Source organism: Postia placenta (assembly GCF_002117355.1).
Source record: "Postia placenta MAD-698-R-SB12 unplaced genomic scaffold POSPLAscaffold_16, whole genome shotgun sequence".
Taxonomy (NCBI): domain Eukaryota; kingdom Fungi; phylum Basidiomycota; class Agaricomycetes; order Polyporales; family Adustoporiaceae; genus Rhodonia; species Rhodonia placenta.
In genome coordinates this window covers 109,056-136,838 of record NW_020169847.1, presented here as the reverse complement: position 1 = coordinate 136,838, position 27,783 = coordinate 109,056, and the positions used below count along the sequence as shown (strand labels likewise).

Here is a 27,783-nt window from a genome sequence, read left to right as displayed (position 1 = left end):
GCAGAGAGCTTGTCTCGTACCCATCCCCCCGTATCCGCACCCCACCACCGCGAAAAGGGGGTCTGGGGCAGTTAGATAGGCGCACCCCCCCTGGCTTAAGCGCCATGCAAGCGCCGGAATGTAACGGTCACAGTAGGCTTCTGGTACCTAGAAATGATGCGATCTTTGATCGCTTTCCAAATCCGGTACTCACACCTAGCAGGTCGTGCTCGAGACTGGTGGACGCTACATTGTGGTCTGCCACAGAATCTCAAATTTACTTGTTTCAAGCATCTTAGATAAGCCTCATATACTATATACACCAGCAACCTAAGTATTTCATGAGATATACCCCTCCAGTAACATCATGAGGATGCCACAGATACTGAAAGGAGAAGTTGCAGCTTTCATCATGATGCTTTCCACATGATACTTTATTTGGTCATGAGCTTGCAGGCTGATTTTGGCATAGATTTTTTTGTGTGGCCTTTCAAGTATTTTACAAGCTCAGGTATGCCTTTGTTGACACTTCCTCGAGCACGACCTGCTAGGTGTGAGTACCGGATTTGGAAAGCGATCAAAGATCGCATCATTTCTAGGTACCAGAAGCCTACTGTGACCGTTACATTCCGGCGCTTGCATGGCGCTTAAGCCAGGGGGGGGTGCGCCTATCTAACTGCCCCAGACCCCCTTTTCGCGGTGGTGGGGTGCGGATACGGGGGGATGGGTACGAGACAACAGAGAGCTAGCATCGAAGCTGATGGCAAGCTTCCTTCCCCTTTATGGTAGCGCCTTTACCCGATTTAGATAAATTCAGCCTTCTCCGCTAACCGGACGACATGTCTTCATTTATGATGAAATGTGTACACGCCACTTTTTACATATATATATATATAAGGAGGGTGTGCGTCCTGTCGTGCGTCTTTCCCCTTCATCCCACACTTCATCTTTCCCTCGTCTTCCCCCAACGTACGCTGCGAGCCGGCGATGCAGACACGTGAACGCCCAGAGCCTAGCTCCGCGGCTGGCCCAAGTATTGATGGCGCCGAAGATATCAACGCATTTCATAATCCATCGCAAGAGATTTGTCTACATGTATCAAGATGAGGAGTCGATAACAAAACCCCATACCGGTTTGCGCTTCTAGCTGTAGAGATACATGCGTGAGTCTGCGTGGAATGATCCTTACTCCTGTGTTTTCCTGTCAATAATTGCTGAAAAATCGCGCCAAGGCAGGTAGGCGACGCGGCTCATTGGCCAGCGCGGTGCGTGCGAATGGTGGCAGATACTCCAGTCCGTCGACGAGCAGATCGGGGCCGACCTCGCGATGCGATCTGCTCGGCCCCTGCCGGCAAGGTGTCGAAAATATTGGAAGAGCTCGCGGGGAACTTGGCCACTCCTCACCGTCAAAGTCGTTCCTTTCTAAGCATCTATCGTATCTGCTCGTGAGTTCGCAAGACCCACTCCGCAGGGCGTCCGATAGACGTGCCAGCCAACAGCTGATAGAAGTGCCGCTTTGACAGCTGCGCGCTGCAGGCGGATTCGCTTGGCCTGCAGAGATTAGGTCCTATCTCTGCCAGTCCCCTCCAACCCCTCTCAGCCCACGACGACCATGGCTCTGACGCGATTCATGAGGAATGCTTCATCTGACGCCAAAACACATTCCGGGTCGCCTGAAGCAAATGTAGAAAGCCACTCTGTCTCTAGTGCTCGATCTAGCACGCTCGACGATGACCGACTACTAGAGGAGATTGGGTATGTGCCGTCGTTCAAGCGAGAGTTCTCCAATCTGGCCACGGTACGCATTCAAGTCACCTCGAAATTTGCCACTCACACGGTGTTTGTACTGCTCCAGATTAGCTTCGCGTTCAGCATAATGGGTCTCTGTTCTAGCGTCGCAACCACCTTCAACACGCCACTTCTCACGGGAGGACCCGCCTCTGTCACTTGGTGCTGGATCCTTGGTGCATGCATGTGTTTTACATTGGGTAAGTTCTATGCTCAGCCCGAAAGTTACTTTGCTCATACGGCTTAGGGTCGAGTATCGCGGAGATTGTCAGCGCGTTTCCTACGTGTGGTGGCTTGTGAGTAGATTCAAGGCGTCGTCAAGTTCGACGCTCACGACGTGAGGTGTTTAGATACACCGCTTCAGCACAACTGTGCCCGCCAAGACATCGAGCTATCGTCGGCTGGATAGTCGGGTGGCTGAATCTGCTTGGTAAGTGCTTCCTATCCAGTCCCCAAGTGGATAGCACTCCCTGTCCGGTTTGGCTTTATGAGGTGACCGTAATCCTGCCTGTAAGACATCAGGGTTGAGGAATCCGTTCGATGTGTCTCGCGAATTCTTTCAGGGAGCCCTCTTCTTTCGAGGAGTCAATGGCGGTAAACATCAGCCCTGCGGAGTTATGCCAGCAATATCTATCTTGATCGTTTTGGACGAAGATATCCGATGTCCCCGAAAGGCGCTCAGCGTCTAGTGACCCTCGCGTAATGACCAGAGTATATCGATGGCATGACCTGGGTCACTCCAAGTGTCGTCTATGAACTTCGAAGGGATAAACTCTCGTCGCTGACATGTATACGCTAGGACAAATTGCGGGTCTGTCTTCTACAGAGTTTGGTCTCGCCAATATGATATGGGCGGCGGTTGTCATTTCCAAAGTACGCCTCGTGTTCCAGGCTTCTTGTCGGCCTAACCTAACCGATGAACGTGTCCGCAGGACGGGGATTATGTAGTCACACAAGGCATGACCGTCGGGCTTTTCGCCGGCCTGTTGGTGTTCAACGGGATTCTGGTGCGTCCCGCAGCGATGATGTACCAATCAGGCGACCCCTTCAATTGCTGATAACGCCACTATCGCTGTGCAGAACTGCCTCGCAACACGCCAGCTAGCTCACATCACCAAGAGCTTTGTCTTCGTTAACCTCGGGACAACAATTTGTGCGTGCAATCTCCGACTTCCCTCATCTCCGACCCTGACCCATCCGTGTGGTCGCGGATGTAGTGATCATCATCGTGCTTCTCGCGATGACACCGCGCTCTGAGATGCACGCTGCGTCGTACGTATTTGGCTCCGCCGGCATCGTGAACCAGACGGGCGGCTGGAATAGTGGACTCGCCTTCCTCTTCGGGCTGCTGAGTGTCCAATGGACGGTGCGTATTTCTAACAGCCTTGTTCCTCGTGGGACCGTGATGTCTGCCACCAACTCCCCGGCACACGCTCAACGCGGCAAGTGTGAGCCACGCTGGTAGACGTGGTGGACATAGAGGGTCCCCAACTCCGCGGCGCTTCTGTTGCTCGTACTGACGCTGTTGGCACACTTCAATTTTGCATTTGCAGATGACGGTGAGTGCTGACCTTCTCCCGCGCTTGCGTACTCGATCGACTCAGAGAGTTTCCCCCCACAGGATTACGATGCAACTGCACACATATCGTAAGGCGCTTATATTTTGGATTGAGTTTGAACCCCCACCCGTCCCCACCTCGGCATGCTTTCCATTCATTCCCACTTGTCAACGGAACTGCCGTTGAATTGCATAAATCTCGTCTGGCCGCTCGTCAAAAGCGCCGAGGCAGCCAGGCTTGGCACTGCCGGTGTCGTACAGAGTTCGGCGATGCCATGCGAGGCAGGCAGCGCTCCGTTCGATATCTTCAGTTTCCTCGCCAGTTTGACGCGCTCGGTTCACAAGTGCTGACTTCTGGCATGCAGGGAAGAGGTCAAGCGCGCGGCATACGCAGGTCAGTGCTTGGCAGCCTTTTGACTACTCCGCTCAGGACACCTGACACGATCTTCGACTTTTTTTAGCACCCTCGGCCATATTCATCGCTGGTATGTCTCACGGCGCCTCTTTAACTCACACCATCAGAACGCTTACCATCTACTTCCCGCTGTCTATAGTCATTGGCACGGGGCTGCTCGGATGGCTTCTCAACATTGTTATGGTTCTTTGCTCAGGGCCACTGTCAGTAATCACTTTTGACTCAGTGGCCTTCGGTCGGGCTCGACTGATGTCCTCGACAGAGAGAACCTTCCTGGTCCTTCAGGGTCCGCCTTCCTCGAGGTCGGTGTTCCTGGTGCCTCACCTTGCGTGACGGTCTCATGGCTTTGCGACATCTCTCTCACCCCCCATCGTGCAGATCATGGCGCTTCGCATCGGGAAGCCGGGCGCGCTGTTCCTATGGGTATGGAGTCTGCTTGCCCTGCTTGCTCGATTGGCTCACTCACATGCGGATGACAGAGCTTCGTATGCCTTACCGCCTTCTTCGTATGTCAGACATCGCTCCAGGCATGCTCGCGGATGGTATATGCGTTCAGTCGTGACCACGGTACGCAGTTTATTACACCGCAGTGACTGTCAACGTCTGTCTCATGCTATCATTTTTACCTCAGCCCTGCCGGACCGTGGCTACTTCGGACACGTCACATCGTTCACGACCACTCCTCTCCGTGCGGTCTGGTTCACCACGATTTTCAGCATTCTCCCGGGTCTTCTTGATCTAGCCAGTCCCATAGCTGCCAACGCAATATTCGCCTTGTGCGCCATCGCTCTAGACACATCATACATAATCCCGATCTTCTTGTGAGTCTGGTCCACCGTTGGCCTCGTGTTCAGTCGGGAGTAGACCTCACCGGTTTGCCGTTGCAGGAGGCGCCTGTATTCAAGACATCCGGAAGTGAACTTTAAGCCCGGACCATTCTATATGGGTGACGGCTTACTTGGATGGGCGGCAAACCTGACATGTATCTGCTGGACGCTGTTTGTTTGTGTCATATTCTGCATCCCAACAGAACTCCCTGTTACCTCCACGAACATGAACTACGCTTCGGTACGTAGCGCCCATTTGCCATCATCCGTGCGGACGAATGTGGGGTTAAAACCTCGTGGCAAACAGGTCATCACGGTCGGAGTGATCGTCCTCTCAGGGTACGTACGTGATCTGTCAGGTCTATTTAGTCATTGACGATGCTTTCACAGCGTCTGGTTCGTTTGCGGGTACGTCGTGACAGGTGTATAGCGACCGCATGTCCACTGACGCGCCCGCGCCATGTCCAGAGGTCGCCGTCACTATACTGGTCCAAGCTTCACTGTCCCAAACTATCAGGACGCTGTCAGTGACCGGCAGTCAACTGAGGGCGAGAAGAGCGTGGATTTGGCGTAGTACGCAGTAGAACAGCCCTCCGCCGTACTAGACGTTTCCAGCCGCCAGGCCCACGTCCGAGCAGCGGAGCGGATTCGCCCCAGCTTCGCGGGTAATCCCCGTGTGCCCAACGTGTTGCGCCTCCGTATCGCCGCATATCTAAGAAGATGGCCCTCTCTAGAACTGACCCTAGCAGATACCTCTAAATGGCTGTAAAGAATGTTGTACGCGCTTAACACGGATGTACTCAAATCATACCTAACACAGTGGAACTTACAATGCCCCCGCACTGCCAGACTCGAAAATCTGATGAACCGTGAGGAATTAAGCATGAATCAAGTAAGTTCTGAATACCGCGACACGAGGAACAACTGGCTTCTGTACGATGTTGTCGAAAACACGGCTACCGCAACGCTTCGAAATTCAGAGCACCTGCATGTACGGCTGTAAATTGTCCATATGCCGTCTCCACTTTCCCCCGTTCAAATCTCTGATCCTCGCCCAACCCCCTTCGGGGCCAGCCTTTTGAAACCAGATTAAGATTGCACCGAGGTCAAAGTCAGCATAACTTGGGGTGTCGACTGGACTGAATAGCCACCGGCTTCTGTGACCCATTCTGACGGAGTCGATGAGCGCCGACAACTGGTCTAATCCTTGCCGCAATTTCGCCCACATTCCCTCTTGCTTGTGCGGAGGGAACATTTCTTCGAGTGCCACCCCTGGACAAAAGGGCACAGTCGGGATGATATAATATGGCCATTGCCTCAGCCTCAAAAACGTACCGATGAAACCCTTCCGGCTTGCGGTGTAGTAATCCAAGTCGCGACCTGTGAGGATACGCGTCGTGGTCGGGATGACCATGTAAAACATAGCCATGAATACGTGCTCGTGGATGGCTGTGATATACGTCATCTGGACGCGTTCAGTGCCACCAGGGAAGATCGTAGGCTGTGGATACGTCCTCTCGAGGTACGTCGCGATATTTAACGAATCTGCGAGAGCGACCGGGTGCCTGCCTTCCACCTCATCTACGATGGCGGGAACAGTATAATACGGCTTCTCCGTTCGTGTCGGTGGCACGCCAGCGGCTGACAGGATGGCTCCTATGTCTGGATAAGCCAACCACTGAGTGGTATATGGCAATTTCTTGAAGTTGAGAACGAATCTGGAATACGCAGACCACTATGAACGGAGTGCTGATAGTGGGGACAGGTGTTGTGCGCGCTCACCTTGTCTTCCATACGTTGGGAGACCACGCCGGGGGATCGAGGTTGCAGCGGACATCGTAAAGCTTGATGAGATGCTTTGCAGGCATGGTGCGTGGGTGGTCTGATATCGGTGACCCTCCCTAGTACTCATTTTATACAAGCGCACAATTTCGTGCTCGAGACCCTGGCCCCCAGGCTACGTGCCGACTGCTGAATGAATGACGCCCGGAGTGCCTTGTCATCACAGTCTCGGGCCAGTGGTAGATGATGACCATATCGGCACACGGAAGTTGCGCCAGCAAGCAGGTGCCGCGCCAGCATGTTCCGTGTCTCCGGACAGCTAGACGGGTCGGTGGTATGTCTCCAACCAAGTCGGATAAGACATGCGAGAGACATACGGCATGCCGTTTCCCGCAGATGATTATGGTAGTTTTCGACACACAGCGGAACGTGTCGAGTAACCAATTGTATAAAAAGCCGGATCGCGGGGCGCATGCGAGGGCGGAAAGCTTGATCTACAACCATGATCGCTTCCGGACTGTTTGTCGACAAAAATGTAACGGATACCCCTGCTGTGATGTATAACATTGGCATTGGTCCTTCTGCACGGAGTCTCATTTACTCACTCCGCCTCAATGTAGGTAATTGACGTCCGGATTTGGCTACCAAAATCAGTGTCCCTCACCGCGCCCTCGTCAGGCGCGGGATGAAAAAGGCTAAGTTGGCATGTGCCCCACGAACTGCTGAGCAGCTAGAACAAGTTAGGCTCGGTCTTGTGATGCTCGGCGGCCTCGGATAACGTAGGACGTGTCACCACTCAGACGATATCATGGACAGAATAACAAATGTGAGCCCGGCTCACCTCGCCCCTGTTGGAATCGGAGCCATCAGAGACTAGCGAGCGCCGGATCGGGGCTCGCGTAAGTTTAAACAAATACGGCGTGGAACCCGCTCACTGGCTTGCCTATACAGGTTGACCGGATTGAGTACTACATGATGGTCGGCATTATGGCAACGATTTCTCCGACCACACTTGAGGCCATTAAGCTTAGTGCACGATCCGCAGCTATAACACGATAAGACAAGTATTCATGGGCCCATAGTGGTTCTTACTAGTAGTCAGTAGTTAAGAACGCACAGACTCAGTTCTCCTGTAATCTGTCCCATAGTTGCGAGATCAACGAGATTGCCCTGATCGCAATCTTGCGGTCCCGCGACGGTCCCACGTCCTTCCATTTCTCGGCTGGTGGGGTAAGCTATCACACGTGTACAAAGATTGACGCTTCCGCGAACCGTGGTTTCAAGCTGTACAACGCCGCAACATACGCCTAGATTTGGCGATCTGCGCGACCCTGCGCGACCCCAGTAATGCGTACGTGATCATCACATAAAGCCCACGATCGGGCTTAAAATCGTGTGGCATTTCTGTTCCACATGTCAGGTGATACAAAATAACAGTCAAGCTTTGATTGAGGCGGAAAACAGTTGACGATTTGGGCTGTGTGCCGTGGGGTTAATAACATATTTGCACCCATAACAGCAATGCATGCTATCTTACAACATTTGGCATAAAACCGCCGGTGGGAATCGAACGGACTTTCGTTGGACGGGTAACAGGCTGGACTGCTATATGTTGCTCTAGACTATGCTCGTGAGAAATACAAGATCCATGAAGATATCAGTCTTGCGTCAGCCAAGCGAATTGCGTCAGGTCAGTCACGAAGATCATTGATGTCCGAAATCAGCGGTGCAAGGTGCCACAGCACCATCCAGCCCGCGCAACTTCAGGAACATCACACCGGTGGCGACTACGTCGCCATGACTGCGACCCGTCGGATATCCATCAATCTCGAACGCAGAAAGCTGGCAAAGGCTCCTGTACTAGAGAGGCGGCCCGGGAGGCCGATCAACTTTATGAATTGACCTTCGCAAGATCAAAGGAAAGGTTTACTCACAAAGATTGGCTCACCTTCTCGGCAAATTTCAATGACCACAAATCACCAAAGAGCCCAATGGCTGATGTGTGGAAGCCGAACCTGATGTGCTTGTAAGACAATTACATATCTCGGCCGACATTTACGATTGGTGTCAGTTCCCGGTGCAAGTGGAGTCAGCACGATACAATACCTGATGAAGTAGTTCATGTACTCATATCGAAGAGTCGCGCAAGTACTGGCATGTGAACATGAGCTCCCATAACGTATGAGCACTGCGGAATAACATGTGCAGCCCCATTGCCCAAGCACCGAATTTCATTCCACGAGCGTACTAAACGCTAAACCCGATATAGGCTTGTGAGGAGCAGAAAAGTACAATCACCTGCTCGTACCGTTCTTATCTGCGAGGCCACGCAATTTCCACATGACCAGGAAACATGGAGATTATCACCTCGAGGCACCAGGATCGCACAAAAACATGCGCGCAGACAAGCCGAAAGACAGTGAGAATGTAGCATGGTGCGACATGGTAATGCGGGGAGACTAGACGAGAAAGGGTAGGACAGTCTTGTCAAGAAAAGCCGCAGTAAGCTGAATCCCTCTTGCTTGTGGGGTGATCGTCGTCTGGCGAATATCCATTGCCTCACACTGGAATATAGCTGCCACACATAGAATATGTCTAGGATTCATGTGAAGGCTGTGAAACATCATCCGGCTTCTCCGAGTCTGAGCCCTCGGGTATGGCCCGCATGGTGGCATCTCTCCGCTCCCGCAAAAAGTTCTCGTATGCCTTGCACAACCACTTCAGATAGCCGAGGCCCACGCGATCTCCTACAGCGAGCAGGCGATGGTGCAGGACCTCCAGCTCATTAAATGTAAGCAATGGTGGCACGGAGTCGTCAGGCACATTGACTGTGCTAGTCAGTCTGACGAGGGGTTTTGCACCAGAGAGTACAACACGAGACGATCGAAGTGGATGCTTAGGTGAGATCCGCAAGAGTTTTGAAGGGGGATAGTGATCGGAGAAGGCCCTCACATGTGAAAGAGCACGAGAGAGATTCTTCGTGCTGAGCAATGAATTTGTTAGCTCCATACGAAGATATCAGGCCTGGAGGAAGACTTACAGTGCAAGGATCCGTATCATAGCGGCGTTTGCCCGTTCCACTAGGCGTGCATCAATCATCTTGATGGCTTCGTCTTGCTGTACGTTATCACGGGTACGCCAGGCTTCTTCGATGCCCTGCCATACCACCCATATTTCGTCGGCTAGCATGAGCGCCATACGACGTTCGCTTTTTTGAGAGATCGCGCAGCGCTCGAGTGCCTCGACATACGTCTTTGGGTTCCGTGGGACGTCCAATTCGTCGAACAGAGTGCGGTAGAGTCCACTCCACTCATCGAATGACGAATGTACGTAATGCACGGAGAGATACGCATTGAGTAGACGAGGAGTGAGTTGAACATGACGAAACGGCCTGCTCGCGATGGTGTCCCCATCTCCATCCAACGAGCTGGGCGCTGCACGAGTGTCCTCCACAATGCGTGTGAAGAGAAGCTTGGCTTCCCGAGCTACCTCTCCACGACTCTGAGGCGGGATGTGGGAGAAGCGAGAGCCTTGGCTTGTCAGGGGCAGTCCTGTTTCTGAAAAGTCCCCCGCGAGGTCCGGCTGCTCGGAGGATGAGGCGACATTCCCTTCCACACCTGTCCGCGATAACCCTGGCGGCTGGCCATGTTCAGCGGCTTGTACCAGAGAAGGCGGCTCCGACGGAGCCTGTTCGTCAACTATGAGCGTCGCCGACCGCTTGAAAGGCGGCTTGAACGCGGCATATGCATGGAACACGTGTGTCATGATCAAATCGTTGACGAGCACCTCCTGTTCTCCGCTCCTCTGCGTCATCTCCCGCACCATTTCCGCCAGGATCCACCTCGTGCGTGTCAGGTCGCCAATACGCTTCGCGCCCTCCAGAAGGGCGCCGAAAAGGCGGCGATCCGCTGCAAACGCGCTACGCCCGCGCGCATCGCGATTCGCGTCTAGCATCTCCTTCGCGAGCCGGAACGCCTCCTGCACGTACCGCCGCTCTCCACTCCGCGCGAACGCATATGCCGCGGCTGCGTAGGCGCCTGGAGTCGGCGTAAGCTGCCGATCCACAACCATCTCCGTGAAGAGATCCAACGCGCGCTCTGGCTCCGCGGGCACGGCACGGTGCGAGCACGCACGTAACATGAGCGTGTAGAGTGCCACGTCTGGCTGTGGGTGTGCAACGTAGCGCATGTGTGCGAAAAGGTCCCATGCCTGCGCGAGTCCTTGCGCAGGTCTGCTCTGCGTGGAGAGAAGAGAAGTGATCGCGCGGGTGTACGACTTCTGAGGCGCGGGCGTGCCAAGAGCTTCGTAGTGATGAAGGAGGTCGAGGGTCGATGTCGGAAACGTTGTTGGGGGCGTCGCTTTGGCGTGCGCCTTCACATGCAGATCGCGATGCACGTCGGTGAGCGAGGGTGCGGCATACTTCTGGAGACATTGTTCGACGCTGGCAACGTCACCAGCGGAAGCATGCAGCGAGAGTACGTCGATGGCGCACTCATCGACATTCGAGGCCCCGAATCGCTAAGGGATACATTGATTAGACACCAGCCTATAGGGCTTCCAGAGCAGCATACCTTCATAACGTCCAGAACAGCTTCCGCAGCACTACCATCGTTAGCGGTCACCTAAATGGGGTGACAGTCAATCGCTTTATCCAGTATGATTCCTAAGGAACAGCTCACATACACATGTGCGTGTCAGCGACGACCATTCCGCATTCGTCAGAAGACCGATCGGAACCTCCGCTGGGCTTGCCTGATTCATTTTGTCCTTGCTGTCGAAGGTTGGCACTGACAGCCGCAGTGTCTCGACGCTTGAGGCAATCTCCTGCAGGCGCGTAATAACCGGGCGGTATTCCTGCGATGACAGCGTGGACGTCGAAGATGTAGCAAGGGCATCGCTTTCCAGAAGCCTCTCGGCGATGCACCGCACGGCCTCGCTATCTTTCTCCTGAGCACGAGGGTCCTGGACTGGCTGGGACTCCTGTACGGATGGCATAGTCGTGGGCGCGAGAAGGTCTTCGTAGATTCGCAGGAGCTCGTCCTCAGAGTATGACATTATCTCTGTAGTAGACTCCTGGAAGATAATGTCATTAGACATCACGAAGCTCGATGATACGTTTCAAAAACAAAAGTTTGGAATGATTTCCTGTAGTTCGTGCAGGCTGGTGTTTTGCTCAAACCCATAACAGGATGCGTATGGTCGACGAGAAAAGGATGACATTGGGCCGGGCTCGCAAGTAATGGACCTTGACCAAACCTAGAACTGCTACCATGAAGATTTGCGTGTTAACGCGCGCTCGCGTCGGATAACACCTCGTAGGAATGTGGGTATCTGAGAGCATACTCATAAGCAAGAGCCCCACAGAGCACCCTAGACACAGAGTTGCTGCATATGCCCAATCAGTGGTCACGAGCAGTCATACTGACGCGGGTCCTTCTTACGCAAGGAGAAATGAGATAAATGAGTGGCACGAGACACTCACTTCAGACGCAACGACTTCCTTCAAAGCATTGACACGGTCTTCGAGCTCCGTCAATTCTCTCTCATCGTTCTGCTCATGGATAAAAGAAGAGACATATCCAAAGTTGCTTCCGGTGCCAATTATGTGAGATGCGTTCCGCAAGGAGAAGTGTTGGCCCATACCCTGCGTGTACGACCTGTCCACCATGCATGGTATGTTCAGAAGGGGCCTGTACCGTCCGTTCAGCGAGTTGTGCAGCGCCATGCCCCCACCTTCTCCAGACCGACCATGATCCTAAACAAACTCGTCGGGAGGATGTGCGGAGCAAGGTGAGGTCGGCCAGGACAGGAGGGAGTCGAGAAGAGGCGACAATCTGTCGCATTCTTTGACGAATTAAAACTTGACCCCAAGCTGCTGAATATGAAGCCGCGTAGAAGGCAAAGCAGAGACGGTACGACTCTGAACAAAAGAGAGCTGAAGGTAGCGTTCTGTTGACGCGAACTCATTGGACACCAAAAATATTGATCGGTAATTGCCGTCCAGCACCCAATACACCGGTTGAGGGAGTTTGATCCGTCTCCATAAGAGTCTGCATGCAATGATCAATTTTTGTACCCAAAGACTGATCATTGAATGCAATGGGAGTCTATTACTTGGAACAATATTACAGCGGGCGAAAAAACGATAGGCGCGACCACCTCCAGCAACTGTTCTCTCCGGCCGATGATCCGAGATGCCGTAGCCACAGCAGCCACAGATTTACAGGCCGGCAGCCACAGCAGGTTCGACGATGTTCGGGAAACACAGGTGACATACTAGAATACATAAATTTGTACGTACTTTGCTGGCCACTGTACTACACTTCGTCGTAGAGCCGCCTGTCCATCCCAGAACCGGAATGTCCATATATAGGTAATCAACACATACATTCTTGCAAGATCATTCATGTCACTCGAGAGCTCTTACAATTTTTCTAGAGTCCAGCACTTCTGCACTGCAGCCAGCAGTTACATCACACACATTCACAAGATGTATAGCAAAGCATTTCGGCGAGAGAAACCTAGAAAGCCGTATGGCTGGCATGACGGCTCAAGGTGAGGCGTGGGAATCTTGTTTGTTTTGGAGTAACCGTGACCGCGCATTAGCACGACATCCTTCTTTTGTATTGACGGAACATGGCAGCTGCAGCTCATTAGAGTCGCAGGAGAGTTATAAGGTGAAAAAAATTGTATGAATTGTGAGAACGACGCCGGAAAGACCGCCGGCAGACAACGTCCTCGATGGACAGGGATCAATGGTGGATAAGGTTACAAACCGATGGGGCTACCTACGGCGCGCGACGCCTACATACTGTGGAGTACGGGGTTTTGCAAAACATTTTGATGCCTGGGCCTATGTGCTCGAGCGAGCAAAATAGCTACTGTTCTACCAATCAGGCATCATTTCTAATGGTCCTGGCAGTTCGTATACCAAGCTTCAAGGAAATCCATGATGAATTGCGAGCAGTAGAGAGGTGCCGGCTGGAAGCAGCTAAAGTGCGGTAGTTCTGCAAACTCTGTCACTCACGGGTCACGGCGGCAAGTTCAAACTCCGCCGTGGCAGAAGCTGCAACAGCGCGACCAAGCGTGTCATCTGCAATCACGTTTGAGGGCGGGGATTGAATCATCACGCATGGTGGCAGGGAATGTCACGTTCATTTTGCAAACCATTCACACACCGCGATTCACTCTATTGACAGCATATCGGGCTGGAGGATCAAGAAAGGCATGGTTGGAACATACTAAATCGGATGTCCGATTGGGGACAACGGCTCATAATCACTGTACATCTGTCTTATCAAGAATTTGCAGAAAGCCATACAAAGTGTCTTAAGGCTCCCATTCCACAACAAATCTATTTCTCCTCAATCGGCTTCACAAGTAGACTACAATGTATGTCTTTAATGTCATACAAGTGTCAGAAGTACAGTCTTTAAGGTAGAAGACGAGATCACGGTGTTTTGCAAAATTGATCGACTTTGCAAAACCCCGTACTCCACAGTAAGTCCTATTCCCACACCGGCGCACGACCACGTGACCCGGGCCGGCAGCGACGCTTGCCCGACATACCCAAAAGTCAACATGAATGAGTAAAATGAACAGTATGCCAGATAGGATAATCTGCGTAAGTCGGTGGCTACATTGTGGCTGCTGTGGCTGCGGCATCTCGGATCATCGGCCGGAGAGAACAATTACTTGGGGTGGTCGCGCCTATCGTTTTTTCGCCTGCTGTAATATGCCATGCAGTGATCTATCTTGTTGTACAAAATAACAAATGAAAATTGAACGAAAAGTGAACCCGCTGGACCAATATCCTGGCGCCTAATATGGATGAAAATTCAAATTCTAATTCTTCAAATTCTTGCAACTGGATAGAATGAATGAATTTCTGATTCAAACACTAAGGTAGAAGCAAAATTGAATTAAAAATGGATAGCACATATGTGGAAAGAACAATGAAAACAATTACGTAATTACCTCATCTTGATCTTTACTAAACCAATCGCGTGGGTTCACATTTCTTTCAGTCTGAATTCAATTCTATATTCATTGCATGCAGTGTTTCTTAGTATTTATCCAATCTTTTCCTTTGTAAGATTAGTAAGTACTACTCACCGCTTTGTAATATTCGTCCGATCTTTTGGACAAGAAGATTGATTTTTGCATGCAGCGGTCGGTAGGTACTGTAATTCCGATTTCCTATCATTCGGCAGATTTGTACTGATAATTCGGGCATAAATGCTGGGAAATAATCAGTTCTCTCTGGCCCTTTTTATCTGGTTAAAATATCAGGCTCTCGCCATCAGAGGGCGCTTGCCAAACGCGTAGGAGGGGGATGGTGCGCCACCCCGAGAATATTTGCGCGCAAGCAGGGATGATGCGGAATTCGGAATCAACGGTCCGGACCATGCTGGACCCGGCAAAACACCGTCACAGCCACAATCTACGAAAGTAGGTTATAGGTCCACCTATTCTTGACCGAAGTTCACTTACAGACACATTGGATTTAACTAGTCTAAGGATAAGGAAAGTCAGCTGAAAAGATCTTCGTGAGTTCCCTCTAGGGAGACCGCGAGACAAGGGAAAATCAATATGACGACTGTTGGTGTTGAGATAGTACACGCGGACGTAAAACTCAACTCTGTAAACCTGAAGGCGAATCACAAAGCACAAGGGAAAATCACCATGATGCCTCTAGCAGGTGAGAGTACATGTACTCTAAACTCGTGCTTCGGTAAAAAATCCCTGTACCACTCCGGCACGCCCCACAGCGCTACCAAGAACTCGTACTGCGCTTGTGTCAACCGCCGCTTGAACAGGTACGATCTTGCAGTCGTACACACAGCAAATAGTTCGTGGATTTCGACAGAGGGATCGTCGGGATCGTCGGGGATGGGTATGTCATGGGGAAGGCCTCCCATCCAGTAAAAGTTGGAGTATTTAATCCTTTGCTCCAGTATGCATTGTCCGGTGAGTATCAATGAGTTCCCGATGGGATTCCCTTTCCATAACCTTTCAGCAAATGAGGCGAACCATCTCGGCGTGACCTTCCAGCCGAGAACGTAGTGTCGTTTGTGTTTCTGGTAGCCTTCGGGGAGAGGAGGATATGTAGCTGGCGGTGATTATTTGGTAGCGTCAATGGGGCGTTTGAGAATCTGTCTATGAGGTGGCTTCGGCTAGAACAGACATGATTTGTTAGGGACAAATGTGAACACTGTAAGAGACCAGGGTACCTCCGTGTCCTCGGGATGCGGAGAAGTCCCTTCAACTTGTGACTCAGACATGAGGTAGGAGGTCAATAGCAAAGATGAGAGGGGCTGATGCAAGCATCAATGTGGTGGTTCAGTGGTTCATCAACGATCAGATCGTGGATCAGGTCTTCCTCGGACTTGTGGCGTCTGTGGCCTGGGGGCGTCCCATAGGCAGATCATAGCTGGTGACTTTTCGAAGTGTGGGAGGGCATTGAAAAAGCGAGTCCAACGATGTCTAGGTCCGAGCGGATAGTGCAGACTATGGGCACTGATGTGACACCTTCAAGTAACCATGAATATAGAGATGGGTGATATGGTATAGATACATGACAATAATACACAAAGTGTAGGGCGTATTCATAAATAGAATGGTATGCCGTAGATCACGGGGGCAGCACCAGTAAGATACTTCAATTTACAGCAACTTCGCGCATCTGCAACCGCCTTCGCGACTGATACCGCCTTGCCTTTGGGGCGGGGCTGGGCGACGCCTTCGGGTGTCAGATGCAACTGGTCAAAGACAACTTGCGAGTATTTATCGATGTCACGGTCTGTAACGTCCCACAGATTAGCCACGAGCGTCGGGCTGCAAAGACATTGTTTCAGCGGCTCACGTCCTCTACGTCACAATAATCCACTCACCATCCAGCAAGCATATAGTTATGTGGAGTGCCTATGCGGTCAAAGTCGCCCATTTCCCGCAGCGTACCCGAGGAGCAACCCCAAAGCATGGTTGCCGCACAGCGCTGCAGATGGCGAATTTTTGAGGATCGTATATACTGCTCGGCACCGCCATGCCCGAAATATCTACAAAGGTGGATAATGAGCAGTGATTAGAGCACAAAAAATGAAGAGGCTTGCATCACAAGATCGTTCCGTGTTAGGGCATCTGCGAACTGTTGTTCGCTCGGAGTCCGTCCCACCAAACCATCCCAACCAACAGACTTCATACTCCCTAGCCATGCTGAAAATCGCTGCTCGGTGTTCTTAAGATCTCCGCTGGGATTGAGGAAACAATACGCCTTGCGGGCATTCACCGCTATGCGGTCGACTGCCGCGTCATTGGGCTGTGGCAGAACCCGATTGAACGCATTATGCTGATGTGCGTAATCGACACGATCCATGAGGAAATCGAGGTTCGGAACACGAAGGACAGTCTGACCACGGAGCATCGGTAGCGACTCCCAGGGAATCCCCTGAACGTTCTTGTCCAAGACCAAGAACGTATGACTGTCCTGAACGGGCTTTGTAAATCGCGCCGTCTTTGCTGCGTGCTCTTCCAACACGCCTCGCAGATCGACGACGAGTTGATCAATGTCCACTTCTGCGATGGAGACCGACGCGCCGTGGAATTGATAGAGATCCAGAATGTGGTAGATCAGATCCTCCAGCTCTTCATCGCGGCTTCCTATGGGAAGGGCAGCGAAGCATTCGAGAATGCTATCATCCAGCTTGGCTTGAATCATCTGCTTCTTCTCCCGGGAAACATGGCTGGCCGCGAAAATCTGTTCCAGGCGGGACCGCAGTCTATCGAGGACTTGAGAGGGGATGTCTATGGGCGCACTCAAAATGGTCTGCAAACCCGGTTTAGCCATTGCTCACCCTCGAAGATGAATTTATACCAACCTTGAAGGCGCCAAACCAGCAGAACTCGATATTCTGGAGAAGTTCCTGTAGCTTCTTGTCAAGAGCAGTGCGGTTGGCCCACCAAGCCGCCCTCGCTGCTTTGTCGCCCTTAGTGACGCTAGCTGCCTGCCTAGTCCCTTCGTCATTTAGACGGAGGATATCCTTGAGTTCGTTCATTACGTCACTAAATGCTAAATGCTCATCCGCTTCGTTCTCGCGACGACCTTTGAGCGGTAAGCAGAAAACTAATGGTTTTCGATGCGCCCTTCGACGAGTGACGAGGAGAGTATTTTTGTCGTCAGTGACGCTGATATTGAGAACAGTCCAATGAGCTGGTAGAATATCGCATTGCGACGCGGAAGCATCAGAAAGAGCTAGGCCCTCGCTTTGGTATCTACTCTTGACTGAATTCCAGTAGTCGCGCAACCAGGGTGAAGCTGTCAGATCCACCTCGTCATCTGAGTTGTCAAAGGGGTCCGAGTTGAGACGCTGGTGTGCTCGTTTGACGTTGCCAGCAGGGGCATCCACACCCAGAGAGGGCCATTGCAAATCGTTGTAAGCAACAGGATCCAGGAACTTGTGTTTGATAGCCTCGAGCATCTCTCGCCGTAACGTGACCCCTGTCGATGCATCTAGACATAAAGTTTCAGATAGAGTTGGGACTTGACTGACGGGACACTGATGCTCACCGACTAGCCGACTGATCGCGTCCGCAATCAGATTATCCTCTGTTCCAAGAGAGCTGCGCAAAGTCTCCATCAGGGCTAGAGATATAGAGGTCTCCCTGATGTGTGTAACTGTGCCGCGTCGCACAATCAACGGTAAATCTGTTCGTAACAAATTCACTACACTGGTCAATTGGCCTAATACTTCCTGCGCAGCAGCAGAAGAAGTGAGCAGTCTGTCACTCGACATGCCGGTTGGTATTGTAATAGCTATCAGAAAATTAGTATGATCGTATACATGAATACCAACATCGCGCACCTGATTCGGTGAGAGAGTTGAGGAACATGTCAGTGCGGAATTGAGACCAGACATCATCAAGAGTCATTCTTGCCAGCAATACGCTCCTCTCTGCCTGCACAGTGCGTTAGAAAACAGAACGCTGAAACGAGCCATTAGCGGTCATACCTTTGTCTCAGCAGACGTGGGTAGTGAAGAGAATCGGTCAAGAAGTACTCTGCAATCGTCGCCAGAGTGTTTCAGAAGTGATACTACGGCAGTCTCGGTTAGATGTAATTGTGTGAAACATCCAATGGCGTACTGTGTTGCCGTAGAATAATAGCGAGAACCGTCGGTGCTAGTGTTTCGCCCGTTATCCGTGGGGCTTGTGCCTGACCGATTGATCGAGGAGAGATGGCGGAAGATTTCCTGTATTTGCATCAGATATAATACTGCTAAGACTAACGTTGATGACAAGGCCCACCTTACATTGACTGCGTCTAGGGATGAGAACGATCTTGCCAATTCGTCTAACAATACTACGGCTTCCTCGTACAGTTGTATCGCTTCTTCGTATCTGGCACTTCTGTGTTGGAATTCCCCGCGCAAGCGGCGAATGTCAGCGGCGTGGAGCCCAGACATGTTGGATGCAAAGCTATGTGCCTGCACAATCTTGCTGTGGCTTTCCTCCACCTGACCAAGATGGAGCAGTGTCTCTGCTTGTAGCGCCAGTGCTCTGCTAATTGTCGCAGGCGCGTTCATTGACTTGGCTAGTTCATTTGCCTGCTGCGCAAAATATTCTGCTTCACGTGGTGATCCACGAGTGTGATAAGCCTGGGTGAGCGCAACAAGCGTCTCTAGAAGGCCGTCGATTATCCGCCACTCCATCAAGTCTGTTGCTGAATAACTCCTTGATGGTGTAGATTCCGCAACTTGAGCAGGAGGTTCACGTCCTGCGTCGTCCTTGCCATTGTCTGTGACCTCGAACGGATTGTCAGGTTCACTATCCACCTTCGCTGTTGGGCGCAGTCGAAGACGAGAGAGCGTATCTATGGTGCGGTTCCATAATCGGAGGGCTTGCAGGAGACCATCTACAGCAGCAAATATATTGTCCTAGAGCGGCAGAATTGAGCGTCGTGTACCATCAACAATCACCGAAGCCGACTTGTGCTAACCTTGGAGTATTGGAGGGCGGAGAACGTCATTGACGCGGCAGCAGCGCGCTCTAGCGTCATAGCACGTTGCTTTACTCGTTGTGCAGTGCTCAGTCCCTTCTCCTGAGTGATCAGGGTTTCCGACAGAGAAAGAGCATCACGGTATGCTTGCGCTCTATGTAATATTAAGCGTGCTTTGTGTCCCTGAAAGCATAGTGTACCCACCCTTCTGATGTGCGTCCTGCGGCAGCCAGCGATTCAGAATAGCAAAGCAGGACTGTGACGCGGGTTTCCGGAGCGAGTAAGCTCAAGGAAGCGTTCGCGAAGACCTGAGACAGGATTGAAACTGCCTTCTCTGGTCTTCCAAGTTTGATGTGTTCGTGGGCGACATCTATTGACATTAGCACGAAATCTGCGTTATTCATCAGCTCTGATAACAGTCATCATCACTGTTACAAAGCATCATTTACCTTCGGTCAGTACTTGATCCGACTTGACACTGAGCCTTCTCGCCAGCGTGAGTAGGCGGAGCTTCAATAGCTGGTGACCCAGAAAGCCCAACAATCGGGACGTCATCCCTGACAAAAAACCGAGCAATCAAGCAGGCGTAGTCTGGGCTGCAATAAAGGTACTTACGAAGTAAGGTCATTAGTTGAGAGTGATCGACAAGATTTGAAGCTATCGTTTCAACAGCATGCAGGAGCTTCTGCTCTGACTGTACGTTTGGCGAAACATCGTGTAGGGCTACAGCGCGGAAGGTAAGCGTCATAGACTTAAACGTATAGAAAGCCGTTACAACCTTGGCGTCGCTTCGGAGTAACCGGAGCTTCCGACTTCGTTGTCTTCGTTAAGCGGGGCTTCAGCGTAGCTGCCCGTGGTTTGGCCGGAGGCACTATCTTCCTAGCTGTCTTCCTCATAGGCCTCTGACTTTCCACCTTAGGTGATCTTCCTTTGATAGCGCCAAGTGAACCTCTGGGGCCTGACTGTCGTGGGGCATGAGGCACCATGGTTCTTAGCAGCCTATACGCCTCTTCGATTTCCTGTACAGCAAGAGACGCGCTATGCGTTCCCTCCTCTGCACATCTATGTCTGTGAAGTGCGAGCCACAGATGTAACCTAACCAGATACTCAGTACGGTTGTGACTCAGATCAAAGTCTGAGGCGTAGTCCTGAGATGAAAGTCAGAGACCAGGAATTAGGTACCATAAGAGGGACAAAACTACCTCTTGTTGGAGCAGCGCTTTGATATGCTGGCCGCTTTCTTGTACCGCGGCTCCAGACGATCGCTCAATTTCGCCTTCCGCGAAGTACATCATCTCCAGCGCGAGCAAGAACACTCGCGCCCTCCGGACAGGAAGTTCTCGCGCAGCGTACACGTCCAATGCATCCCTCAGTATCTGCTGAATGACACTATGGACGCCGCGCTTCCATCTGCAGCTCAGGAGACTTGCGACCTGACGCTCAAGGAGCGCCCCAAGGATACACGCTGCGCTAGGTGTGCGGGCAATTGCTGCCGTAAACCATGTCTTCGCCGAGATTGCCGACGGTTCGAAGAAAAGGTCGCACGCGCCCATGTAGGTGACTCTATCGATGACGGTACCTACTTGCTTCAAGGCCGTCGATGCTTCGAAAGCTGCCGGCACGTCAGATGTTCGTAGACGACCTTGAAAGGATGCGTCATGGAAGGGAAATGCTCTGATGCATTCAATAAAAGCATCGTATGCTGCCTATGGGGATCGTTCAAGCCTGTTGATAAGAGACACCGAAACTGCACTCACCCTCCGGTCGCCAATCTTCACAAGACAAGCTCCCAGTATCTCCCATCGGCGCCATATCTGCTCTTCCAGCTGTACCCATCCCTCCTCATCCCGGTCTTTGATGCCTTCTCGTGGCGGCTTGTTAGGGTCCGAACACATGCGGCGCATGCACAATGCTCTCCTGCCAAGTTCACATCCCTCATTCAAGAACCGAATGGCATGTGAAATCCGGTCAGTTTGATACAAAGTTCCTGAGATATTGTAGAATGCACCGGAGAGGCAACGAACATAATTCGCGAGGGTTAAATGGTGTCCTGGGGATTCGTCGACCTTCGCACGAATACCGGTCTCAGAACTTGCATCGTCGATGTACCAGAACAGCATGGTCTTGGCACGCTGAAGCAACTCCCATGCGCTGCTGTATGTATCTGGATTGCGTACGACAAGAGCGGTACGTGCAAGCACCAAAATGCTGTCCAGCGCGGGTGTCAGGATGTCCGTGTCTACGATAAGTTGCCCACTTGAGCACTGCTGCAGAGAAATGAGTCATGTCAAGCTAAGTAGCGGGACAACGCAGCACGTACATATTCGACAAGACCAACGAGCGTGTTCGAGATCTCGCACAAGATAGATCTCGCGTTGTGCGTCACATCGTCAGGTCCGACTTTAATATGAGCATCTCGCGGGGACGACTCGACTATCTTGAGGACTGTCCGACGCAGTCGTTCGAGTGCCCGTCTGACTTTCTCCTGGTTGGATTTCAGTTCGCGATCTCCTCTGCCAGTAGCTGAGAGTCCGGATATGAGAACCGCGCTGGCAGATTGAATGGACGAGGCGGCATCCTTAACACGAGAGTTCCTTTCTTCAGCTGGACATTCTGGATTGCCATCAGATTGAGTAGATTGCGTCAAACTCAGGAGCTCACCTGACCACCTCTCAAATACTGCGCTGGCTTGAGTTAGTGCCATGGCCACAGAAGATTCCTGGAGAACAGACGCGACATGGCTGAGTCCTCCATCTATCACAGGAGAGGCTGTAGGCACTCCGTGTTCAGCCGCTGGCAGCGTTTCCATCCGAGCACCTGCAGTTGTTGTGTGCTGCTTGCGCGTTAATGCCATGATTCTGTCCAACATCTTGAGATCGCCGGCCTGTGGCATAAAAATGGTCGTCAAGATGTGCTATCCGTCATACAAAGCGAACTTGAACTACTGGCACTCACCTGCTTCGCCCATCCCGCCCATGATTCGCAAAACCGGATGAAACCCTTCCCACTCATGAAGGTGTTTGCATCGCTACGTTGCATCGCATGACCCAGCAGCTCTTCAGCACTGCGGGAAGCGAACTTGACTACGACGTCAGGGTCATCTCCGGGTCCGCGCTCTGTGTAATATGCGCGAGCCCATCTTACAGCCTGATCCCAGAAAGTGTCCGGCACCACGACACCAGGTCGTGTGTTGGCAAGGCAGAATAAGGCGAACTTCTTCAGTTGGAATTTCTCCTCGGGCGTCGCTGTTGATGTAGAGGCCATCTTTGCGGCTGACGTGTATGCTCGCGTGAACAGAGCGTCATGTTGTTTGGCAGGAAGGTTGATGAAGCGTGGTGCCCATGCTAAGAGGGTGGGGAATGAGGGATCATGAAGAGCGGTTACGAATGTAGGGAATCCTGTTTGGCGTCGGCAAGCTAAGGTGAATGAGTGGAGGAGGAATGTGGCAACAAGTGTGAGAACGATATCAGAAGGGTTCATGTCAGCAGCAGGAGCTGGGAGCGTTAGGAGGTGCATCGGAGACCGTTCTTGCGAGAAGTCGTAGTCCGGTCTATAGAAAGCAACGAGCGCTGGCCGCATGTCCTCTAATACTTGAAGCGCTATGTTATCCTGTAATTTTACGGACGACAGGGATTCCGGTCAGTCGCGAACACACTCAACGAGACGGATACAAACATACCATCTCTAAAGTAATCAACTTTCCGGCAATACTAGATGCTGCTCGTTCGGTATCCGTACGCGCTGATCCAAGCTTCCTGAGCTCTCGCAACCCGTCCCTCGCAGACGTTGCCCAGGTTTCCACCTCTTGGCGGCTTCCAATAGAAGTGTTCTCGTCAAGAGCAGAAGCCAGCTTTTTCGAGACAGCATTCACTGCTTGCATGGCATTGCGGGAGCGTGCTTCAGTGGATATCGCAAAGCACTGAGGCACGGCCTTTGCTTTCCCTTTGGTTTTGGGATCGGAAATAGACAATTTCGCCGCAACATCGTTAGCGAGGTCGTCAACAGTAGGAACAGGTGCTTTTGTCCGACGGGTAGGACGCGCAATTCTTGACGCCGCTGGACGTGGTTTCGCAGTTGCCGCTGGCATTGCTGGGCGAGAGGAGGATGGAGTGATATCGGAAGTAAAAGCGGTGGCGAGTGGTGACAGTCGCGTTTGACTTTCGGTTGACACGCGTGAACGCGTACGTCCCGTGATCGTCGCACGATGAACCGATCCGTTTTGAATCAAGCGCCAGTCGGACTGGTCCGCATCATCTTCGATAACGCCGACTGGCGCGTACAACAGATTCAATGTTGTGACAACGTTGATCCAATATGTACTGTTCGGTCACTTGCTGTAAGCGGACTTTTGCTGCCGGAAGGCTGCATACATTGAAATGAACCCGCACACTTGCCTACTACACCTATTGACAGAGGATCCACAGACGTCGCGAATTAACATGACATAGGCCACTCAGTCTGCACCGAGCCCCATATACATTACAATATTTTCGAGAAGTTGGAGTATATCGCTGTCTTATACTCTCTTCTCGCTGTACGTCGCTGACTTCTCTTCCTCTAATTCGGTACGCTCCGTACAAGGAAGATTGGATACTGGACCTTTGTAGTGACGGCGACCCCTGATGCAAGTCATCAGCTGTGTTCACGATGAACAGGGTGTCTGTTACTTACCCACACAGATACCAAAGCCTATTGACAGCGATCGTTCAGTATACTGAAGACAGTCACGCAGGAGACAAATGATGACGAACCCAGATAAAATAGTCACGCCCCCCAGCATGAGCTAATCGCTATGTCAGAGTGATGCTCGCGATAGTTCCATAAGCAGGATCATACCGAAGCATAGTTCATGTTTAGCCTTGTGACCGGACGCTCAGTAGGAATGCAGAAGATGATGCAAACGAATGTTGTCCAGAATATGCATGTCAAATTGACCGCCCAGCCGAGCACGCCGTCTCCCATATAGAAAGGGCCGGGCTTGAACACCACCTCAGAATCATTCCGATAGATACGTCGCCTGAGGGGGTAAAGCATTGTTATCATCCAGTAAATCACCTCGCAGCTGGCGTGTCGCTCACGAAATAATGGGGATGATGTACGACGAGTCCAGCGCTATGGCGCAAAGGGCAAAGACGGCGTTAGCTGCGACAGGACTTGCAAGTTCAAGCAGTCCGGGAAGAATGGCAAGGCCGGTCGTGAAGCATACAGCGCGGAGTGGCGTGCTCGTCCGCGACGATATTTTCCCGAAGTAGCCACGATCTGGAAGGCCTAGGTGGAACAGGAAGCCGTTATTCGTCACCGCCGTCTTGTCAGTGAAAGCAAGTATAGCGTACCATGATCGCGGCTGAAGGCATACATCATTCTTGAGCAAGCCTGCACTGTCGATTGGCAACAGAAGAATGCTGTGAGGCAGACAAATGTCTAGTGGAACAGATTAGCGCATGCATTAAACAAAACCCCATTATTGATTGCTTACCCAGAGGAATAACGCCCCAGGCTTGCCGATACGCAGGACCATGATCTGACATGCCCGTTTTAGCGAACCGCCTAGATGCAACGCCACCGTGCTCGTGCAAGTGTACCGCCACGTACTTGCAGAAACGCTGAGCCTGAAGGGCCAGGAAGTTGCTCACTGGGAGGGACCGTGACAGTAGTGGTCTAGAACAAAAAAGACGACTTACAGGGGCCCAGAGCACAGCACCGCAACGATATTGAATACCCAGCCGAGAAGTCCTGTACCGATAGCTGCAACCGAGACGGTTCCAGAAGTCAGTCCTACACAGTGCGAATATATGAGGAGCATACTAGCAATGAAGATTGCCGATGGCGCTGAAAGTTTGTGGTCAGTCCATTAGGGCCGGTGATATAAAGAGATATAGGGGTGTTCAAACCTGCGTAGGCGGCACGTCTCACTTCCTCACTGCAAATTCTCTGTTAGAGCATATCCTTTCCGCCGAAGCACCAGCAACAGTGAAGTAGCTTACGAGATATGAGCCGTTCCGTCGTAACCCTGCGCAAAAGAACAACGATATCAATACTGCGCGCTCGGAATACATCGTTCACGGGCACGCACCGTCATCTGTGCAATCAATGGAACTCCATAATAGTGTCATGCGATGAAGATATATACGCACCGTCCACTGTACGCTCAGCAGTCCGAAGAGGAATGCAAGTCCATCGTTCCAGCCACCTGTCTGGTTCACCAGCCCGGCAGAGCCGAATACATAACTCGCGGGATGCATTTCGGACCGTGGCGTCATCGCCAACAATACGATAATGATGACTGTCGGAATCCCCGCATGTGAGTACGACAACGAGCGTCTTAGACACAACGCACTGATTGTCGTCCCGAGGTTCACAAAGACAAAGACGTTCGTGAAGAGCGCCAGGCCTCTCGTTGCGAGACAGTTCTGCGTATAATGACTCAGTTTCCGCAAAGTGTATCAAAGCTACCAAACACACCAGCAGTCCATTGAAGACCAAAAGAGCTACAAAAAGCCCCACCGTCATGCCGTGTGTCACAACATATTGACCATCCTATCCGTATCGAACGCTTCAGAGTCCGCGCCCGGTGAGACGATGAGGATGATACACACTTTTGAGATGACCACAGCGGCCCAGATCATGTTGGCAAGACCAATTTCTGTAGAACATAAACCGCATAGCTGGCCTGCACAATATGAGAGTAAGGACATTGCCAGAAACGTCGCCAGCGCTCGTAGTCTCGGCAAAGTGTTTGTGTCAGGCTGAATGTCATGCAACGTACCGAGTAGTTTTAACCAGCCAACAATCCACCCAAGTAATGCACGTTGCCGGGGAGGACAGAGCTGCGCTGTAGCAGTATATCTAAACATGTGTACATTTTAAGCCATCTATCTTACAAAATGCCCTTAGATCGGGATGCGGCAGACCTACGTTCCGCCGCAGGTTGGGAATGCGCTAACGATTTCAGCGATGCTCGTTCCTGCACGTCAAGTGGATGGCAACAAAAGAAGTTCAGTAATGCGCAAGCTCAGCCACGCGCGAGTGGCTTTTCGTACCAAGCGTAAAGCACATGCAAGCGCCAATGATCCAACACCAGGTCACAGAAGCAGGTCCTCCCATCAGAAGTGGAGTATTGAACGTCGTTGCCACACTCGAGCAAAGTCCCATGATGCTAAACGCGAAACTGATCTGTACGGCGCGATAAAGCAACAGCGCGCGGTGAGATTCTAACAATTGCGCACCGTAGCGAGATTAGAAAATTCTCGTTTGAAAGAGGGCACATAGCCCATTTCCTCGAGAACCTTGTCATCTTCGTTGGTAGTAGGATCAACAGATCTCGACATGGATACAATTTCGGCATCCAGATCTGCATTAGGAGCTCCTGACTGAAATTTCTCCATAGTACCCAAGAACGCAGAGCGTTAAATATGCGCGCGAGGATTCGAAGATGGGCTAATGGCACAGAAGTCGAAAGTCGCAGGGTCCGTATATACCCCCCGACAGTGAGGGCGTCAAACAGCGCCGTTATCAGAAGGCTCACAGAATGTCTGTCGCGTGCATACCCCGACAGAGAAGCCTTGCCGACGTCAGAGTGGATACATCGAGAGTGGCCTCTCGGCGCTCGCCTATACGGTTCACACAAGAAAACTTGTGTATAAGATCCTAGGGTCTTGGCCTGACGGAACATTGCGTGATCGAGTATCTCGGTGGTGGCAGTGTTCAGGTTGTTGTTGAGTGATGTTGTAGAAGACCGCTGCGCGCAATTGGCGCACTGGGCGCTACCCTGTATGATGCAATCCGAAGTACGAATCACGAAAGCCAGTGCTTATCCATAATTGGAAGCAGATTTCGATGGTTGATTAGGATGTCAACTCTGAAAGAAAAAACAATACATTTATACTGTACCTCGATGTCCCTAAATAGTTCTGCCACAAATTTAGCATTTCGATCCTGTACAAATAGTGCTGAATGACGAGGATGTTTCACAGTGCACTCAGACAATCCGGATGAGTCGACTTGCATACTAGCAGAGTGATCCTCGTAAAGCGCCTGAGATATATCACCACCGAGGGAGACACATCGAGATCAAATAGCGAGCCGGACACGGTCCGGAGAGTCAAGGCGAGCGCCCAACGAGCGCCCATAGTTCACCACGGTCACGTGGAGACACTTGGTACTCGCCCCCGACTCGGACTCCAACCATTCGCCGCACATATGTCTTGTTGTATTGCTAGAGTGAACGGTATGATTCAATTTTCATACACGTAAGTCAACTACTTTACAACGATGTAGTATCAAACGGGAATGCTCCAGCAGTGACGGGAAACATTTGGGGCCCTGTATTGATGGTCACCCTAGCAGGTCCGCCACAGAGGACACGAACGCGTTCCGGCACGGTGACTGACGAGAATACGACATCTCTATGACCGCATACGGTCCAGTCGCTTGCGCCAGG

General features: G+C 51.7%; 6 protein-coding genes across 6 annotated transcripts; 2 read left to right on the top strand and 4 right to left on the bottom strand.

Annotated features, from left to right (window-relative positions):
* Nucleotides 1-1,609: 1,609 nt before the first annotated feature.
* POSPLADRAFT_1155215 (hypothetical protein) lies at nucleotides 1,610-4,943 on the top strand (the record flags this gene model as incomplete). The annotated part of the gene is made up of 18 exons (XM_024486923.1): nucleotides 1,610-1,777; nucleotides 1,835-1,967; nucleotides 2,015-2,063; nucleotides 2,118-2,197; nucleotides 2,567-2,640; nucleotides 2,700-2,774; nucleotides 2,848-2,920; nucleotides 2,985-3,137; nucleotides 3,372-3,414; nucleotides 3,691-3,719; nucleotides 3,787-3,810; nucleotides 3,880-3,943; nucleotides 4,003-4,042; nucleotides 4,119-4,163; nucleotides 4,220-4,307; nucleotides 4,372-4,561; nucleotides 4,628-4,808; nucleotides 4,875-4,943. 18 exons carry the CDS (start codon nucleotides 1,610-1,612, stop codon nucleotides 4,941-4,943), a joined length of 1,578 nt encoding a protein of 525 aa, XP_024334672.1.
* A 600-nt stretch (nucleotides 4,944-5,543) lies between these two features.
* POSPLADRAFT_1049631 (hypothetical protein) lies at nucleotides 5,544-6,435 on the bottom strand (the record flags this gene model as incomplete). Its single annotated transcript, XM_024479805.1, has 3 exons — nucleotides 5,544-5,839; nucleotides 5,903-6,285; nucleotides 6,350-6,435. 3 exons carry the CDS (start codon nucleotides 6,433-6,435, stop codon nucleotides 5,544-5,546), a joined length of 765 nt encoding a protein of 254 aa, XP_024334671.1.
* Nucleotides 6,436-6,851: 416 nt separating this feature from the next.
* Nucleotides 6,852-8,251, top strand: POSPLADRAFT_1036489 (hypothetical protein; the record flags this gene model as incomplete). Its single annotated transcript, XM_024477154.1, has 5 exons — nucleotides 6,852-6,965; nucleotides 7,166-7,248; nucleotides 7,498-7,579; nucleotides 7,869-7,938; nucleotides 7,971-8,251. The coding sequence occupies 5 exons, from the start codon at nucleotides 6,852-6,854 to the stop codon at nucleotides 8,249-8,251; spliced, it is 630 nt and encodes a 209-aa protein (XP_024334670.1).
* A 671-nt stretch (nucleotides 8,252-8,922) lies between these two features.
* Nucleotides 8,923-12,074, bottom strand: POSPLADRAFT_1067622 (hypothetical protein; the record flags this gene model as incomplete). Its single annotated transcript, XM_024482207.1, has 6 exons — nucleotides 8,923-9,332; nucleotides 9,390-9,906; nucleotides 9,967-10,867; nucleotides 10,921-10,971; nucleotides 11,033-11,422; nucleotides 11,832-12,074. 6 exons carry the CDS (start codon nucleotides 12,072-12,074, stop codon nucleotides 8,945-8,947), a joined length of 2,490 nt encoding a protein of 829 aa, XP_024334669.1. The 3' UTR covers nucleotides 8,923-8,944.
* A 3,883-nt stretch (nucleotides 12,075-15,957) lies between these two features.
* Nucleotides 15,958-23,223, bottom strand: POSPLADRAFT_1049629 (hypothetical protein; the record flags this gene model as incomplete). The annotated part of the gene is made up of 22 exons (XM_024479804.1): nucleotides 15,958-16,186; nucleotides 16,243-16,407; nucleotides 16,462-17,174; nucleotides 17,227-17,858; nucleotides 17,916-18,161; nucleotides 18,211-18,304; nucleotides 18,358-18,440; nucleotides 18,491-18,597; nucleotides 18,653-19,281; nucleotides 19,344-19,497; nucleotides 19,548-19,734; nucleotides 19,793-19,900; nucleotides 19,959-20,066; nucleotides 20,122-20,491; nucleotides 20,546-21,049; nucleotides 21,101-21,610; nucleotides 21,664-21,696; nucleotides 21,757-21,921; nucleotides 22,005-22,031; nucleotides 22,105-22,227; nucleotides 22,299-22,952; nucleotides 23,023-23,223. 22 exons carry the CDS (start codon nucleotides 23,221-23,223, stop codon nucleotides 15,958-15,960), a joined length of 6,042 nt encoding a protein of 2,013 aa, XP_024334668.1.
* Nucleotides 23,224-23,681: 458 nt separating this feature from the next.
* POSPLADRAFT_1173847 (hypothetical protein) lies at nucleotides 23,682-26,774 on the bottom strand. Its single transcript, XM_024488256.1, has 20 exons — nucleotides 26,570-26,774; nucleotides 26,384-26,516; nucleotides 26,259-26,307; nucleotides 26,110-26,189; nucleotides 25,940-26,013; nucleotides 25,806-25,880; nucleotides 25,681-25,753; nucleotides 25,478-25,626; nucleotides 25,328-25,353; nucleotides 25,235-25,263; nucleotides 25,149-25,172; nucleotides 25,025-25,088; nucleotides 24,936-24,975; nucleotides 24,820-24,864; nucleotides 24,677-24,764; nucleotides 24,422-24,611; nucleotides 24,180-24,360; nucleotides 24,095-24,126; nucleotides 24,015-24,032; nucleotides 23,682-23,962 (listed from the first exon to the last, which is right to left on the bottom strand). Exons 1-20 carry the CDS (start codon nucleotides 26,726-26,728, stop codon nucleotides 23,860-23,862), a joined length of 1,632 nt encoding a protein of 543 aa, XP_024334667.1. The 5' UTR covers nucleotides 26,729-26,774; the 3' UTR covers nucleotides 23,682-23,859.
* Nucleotides 26,775-27,783: the final 1,009 nt, after the last annotated feature.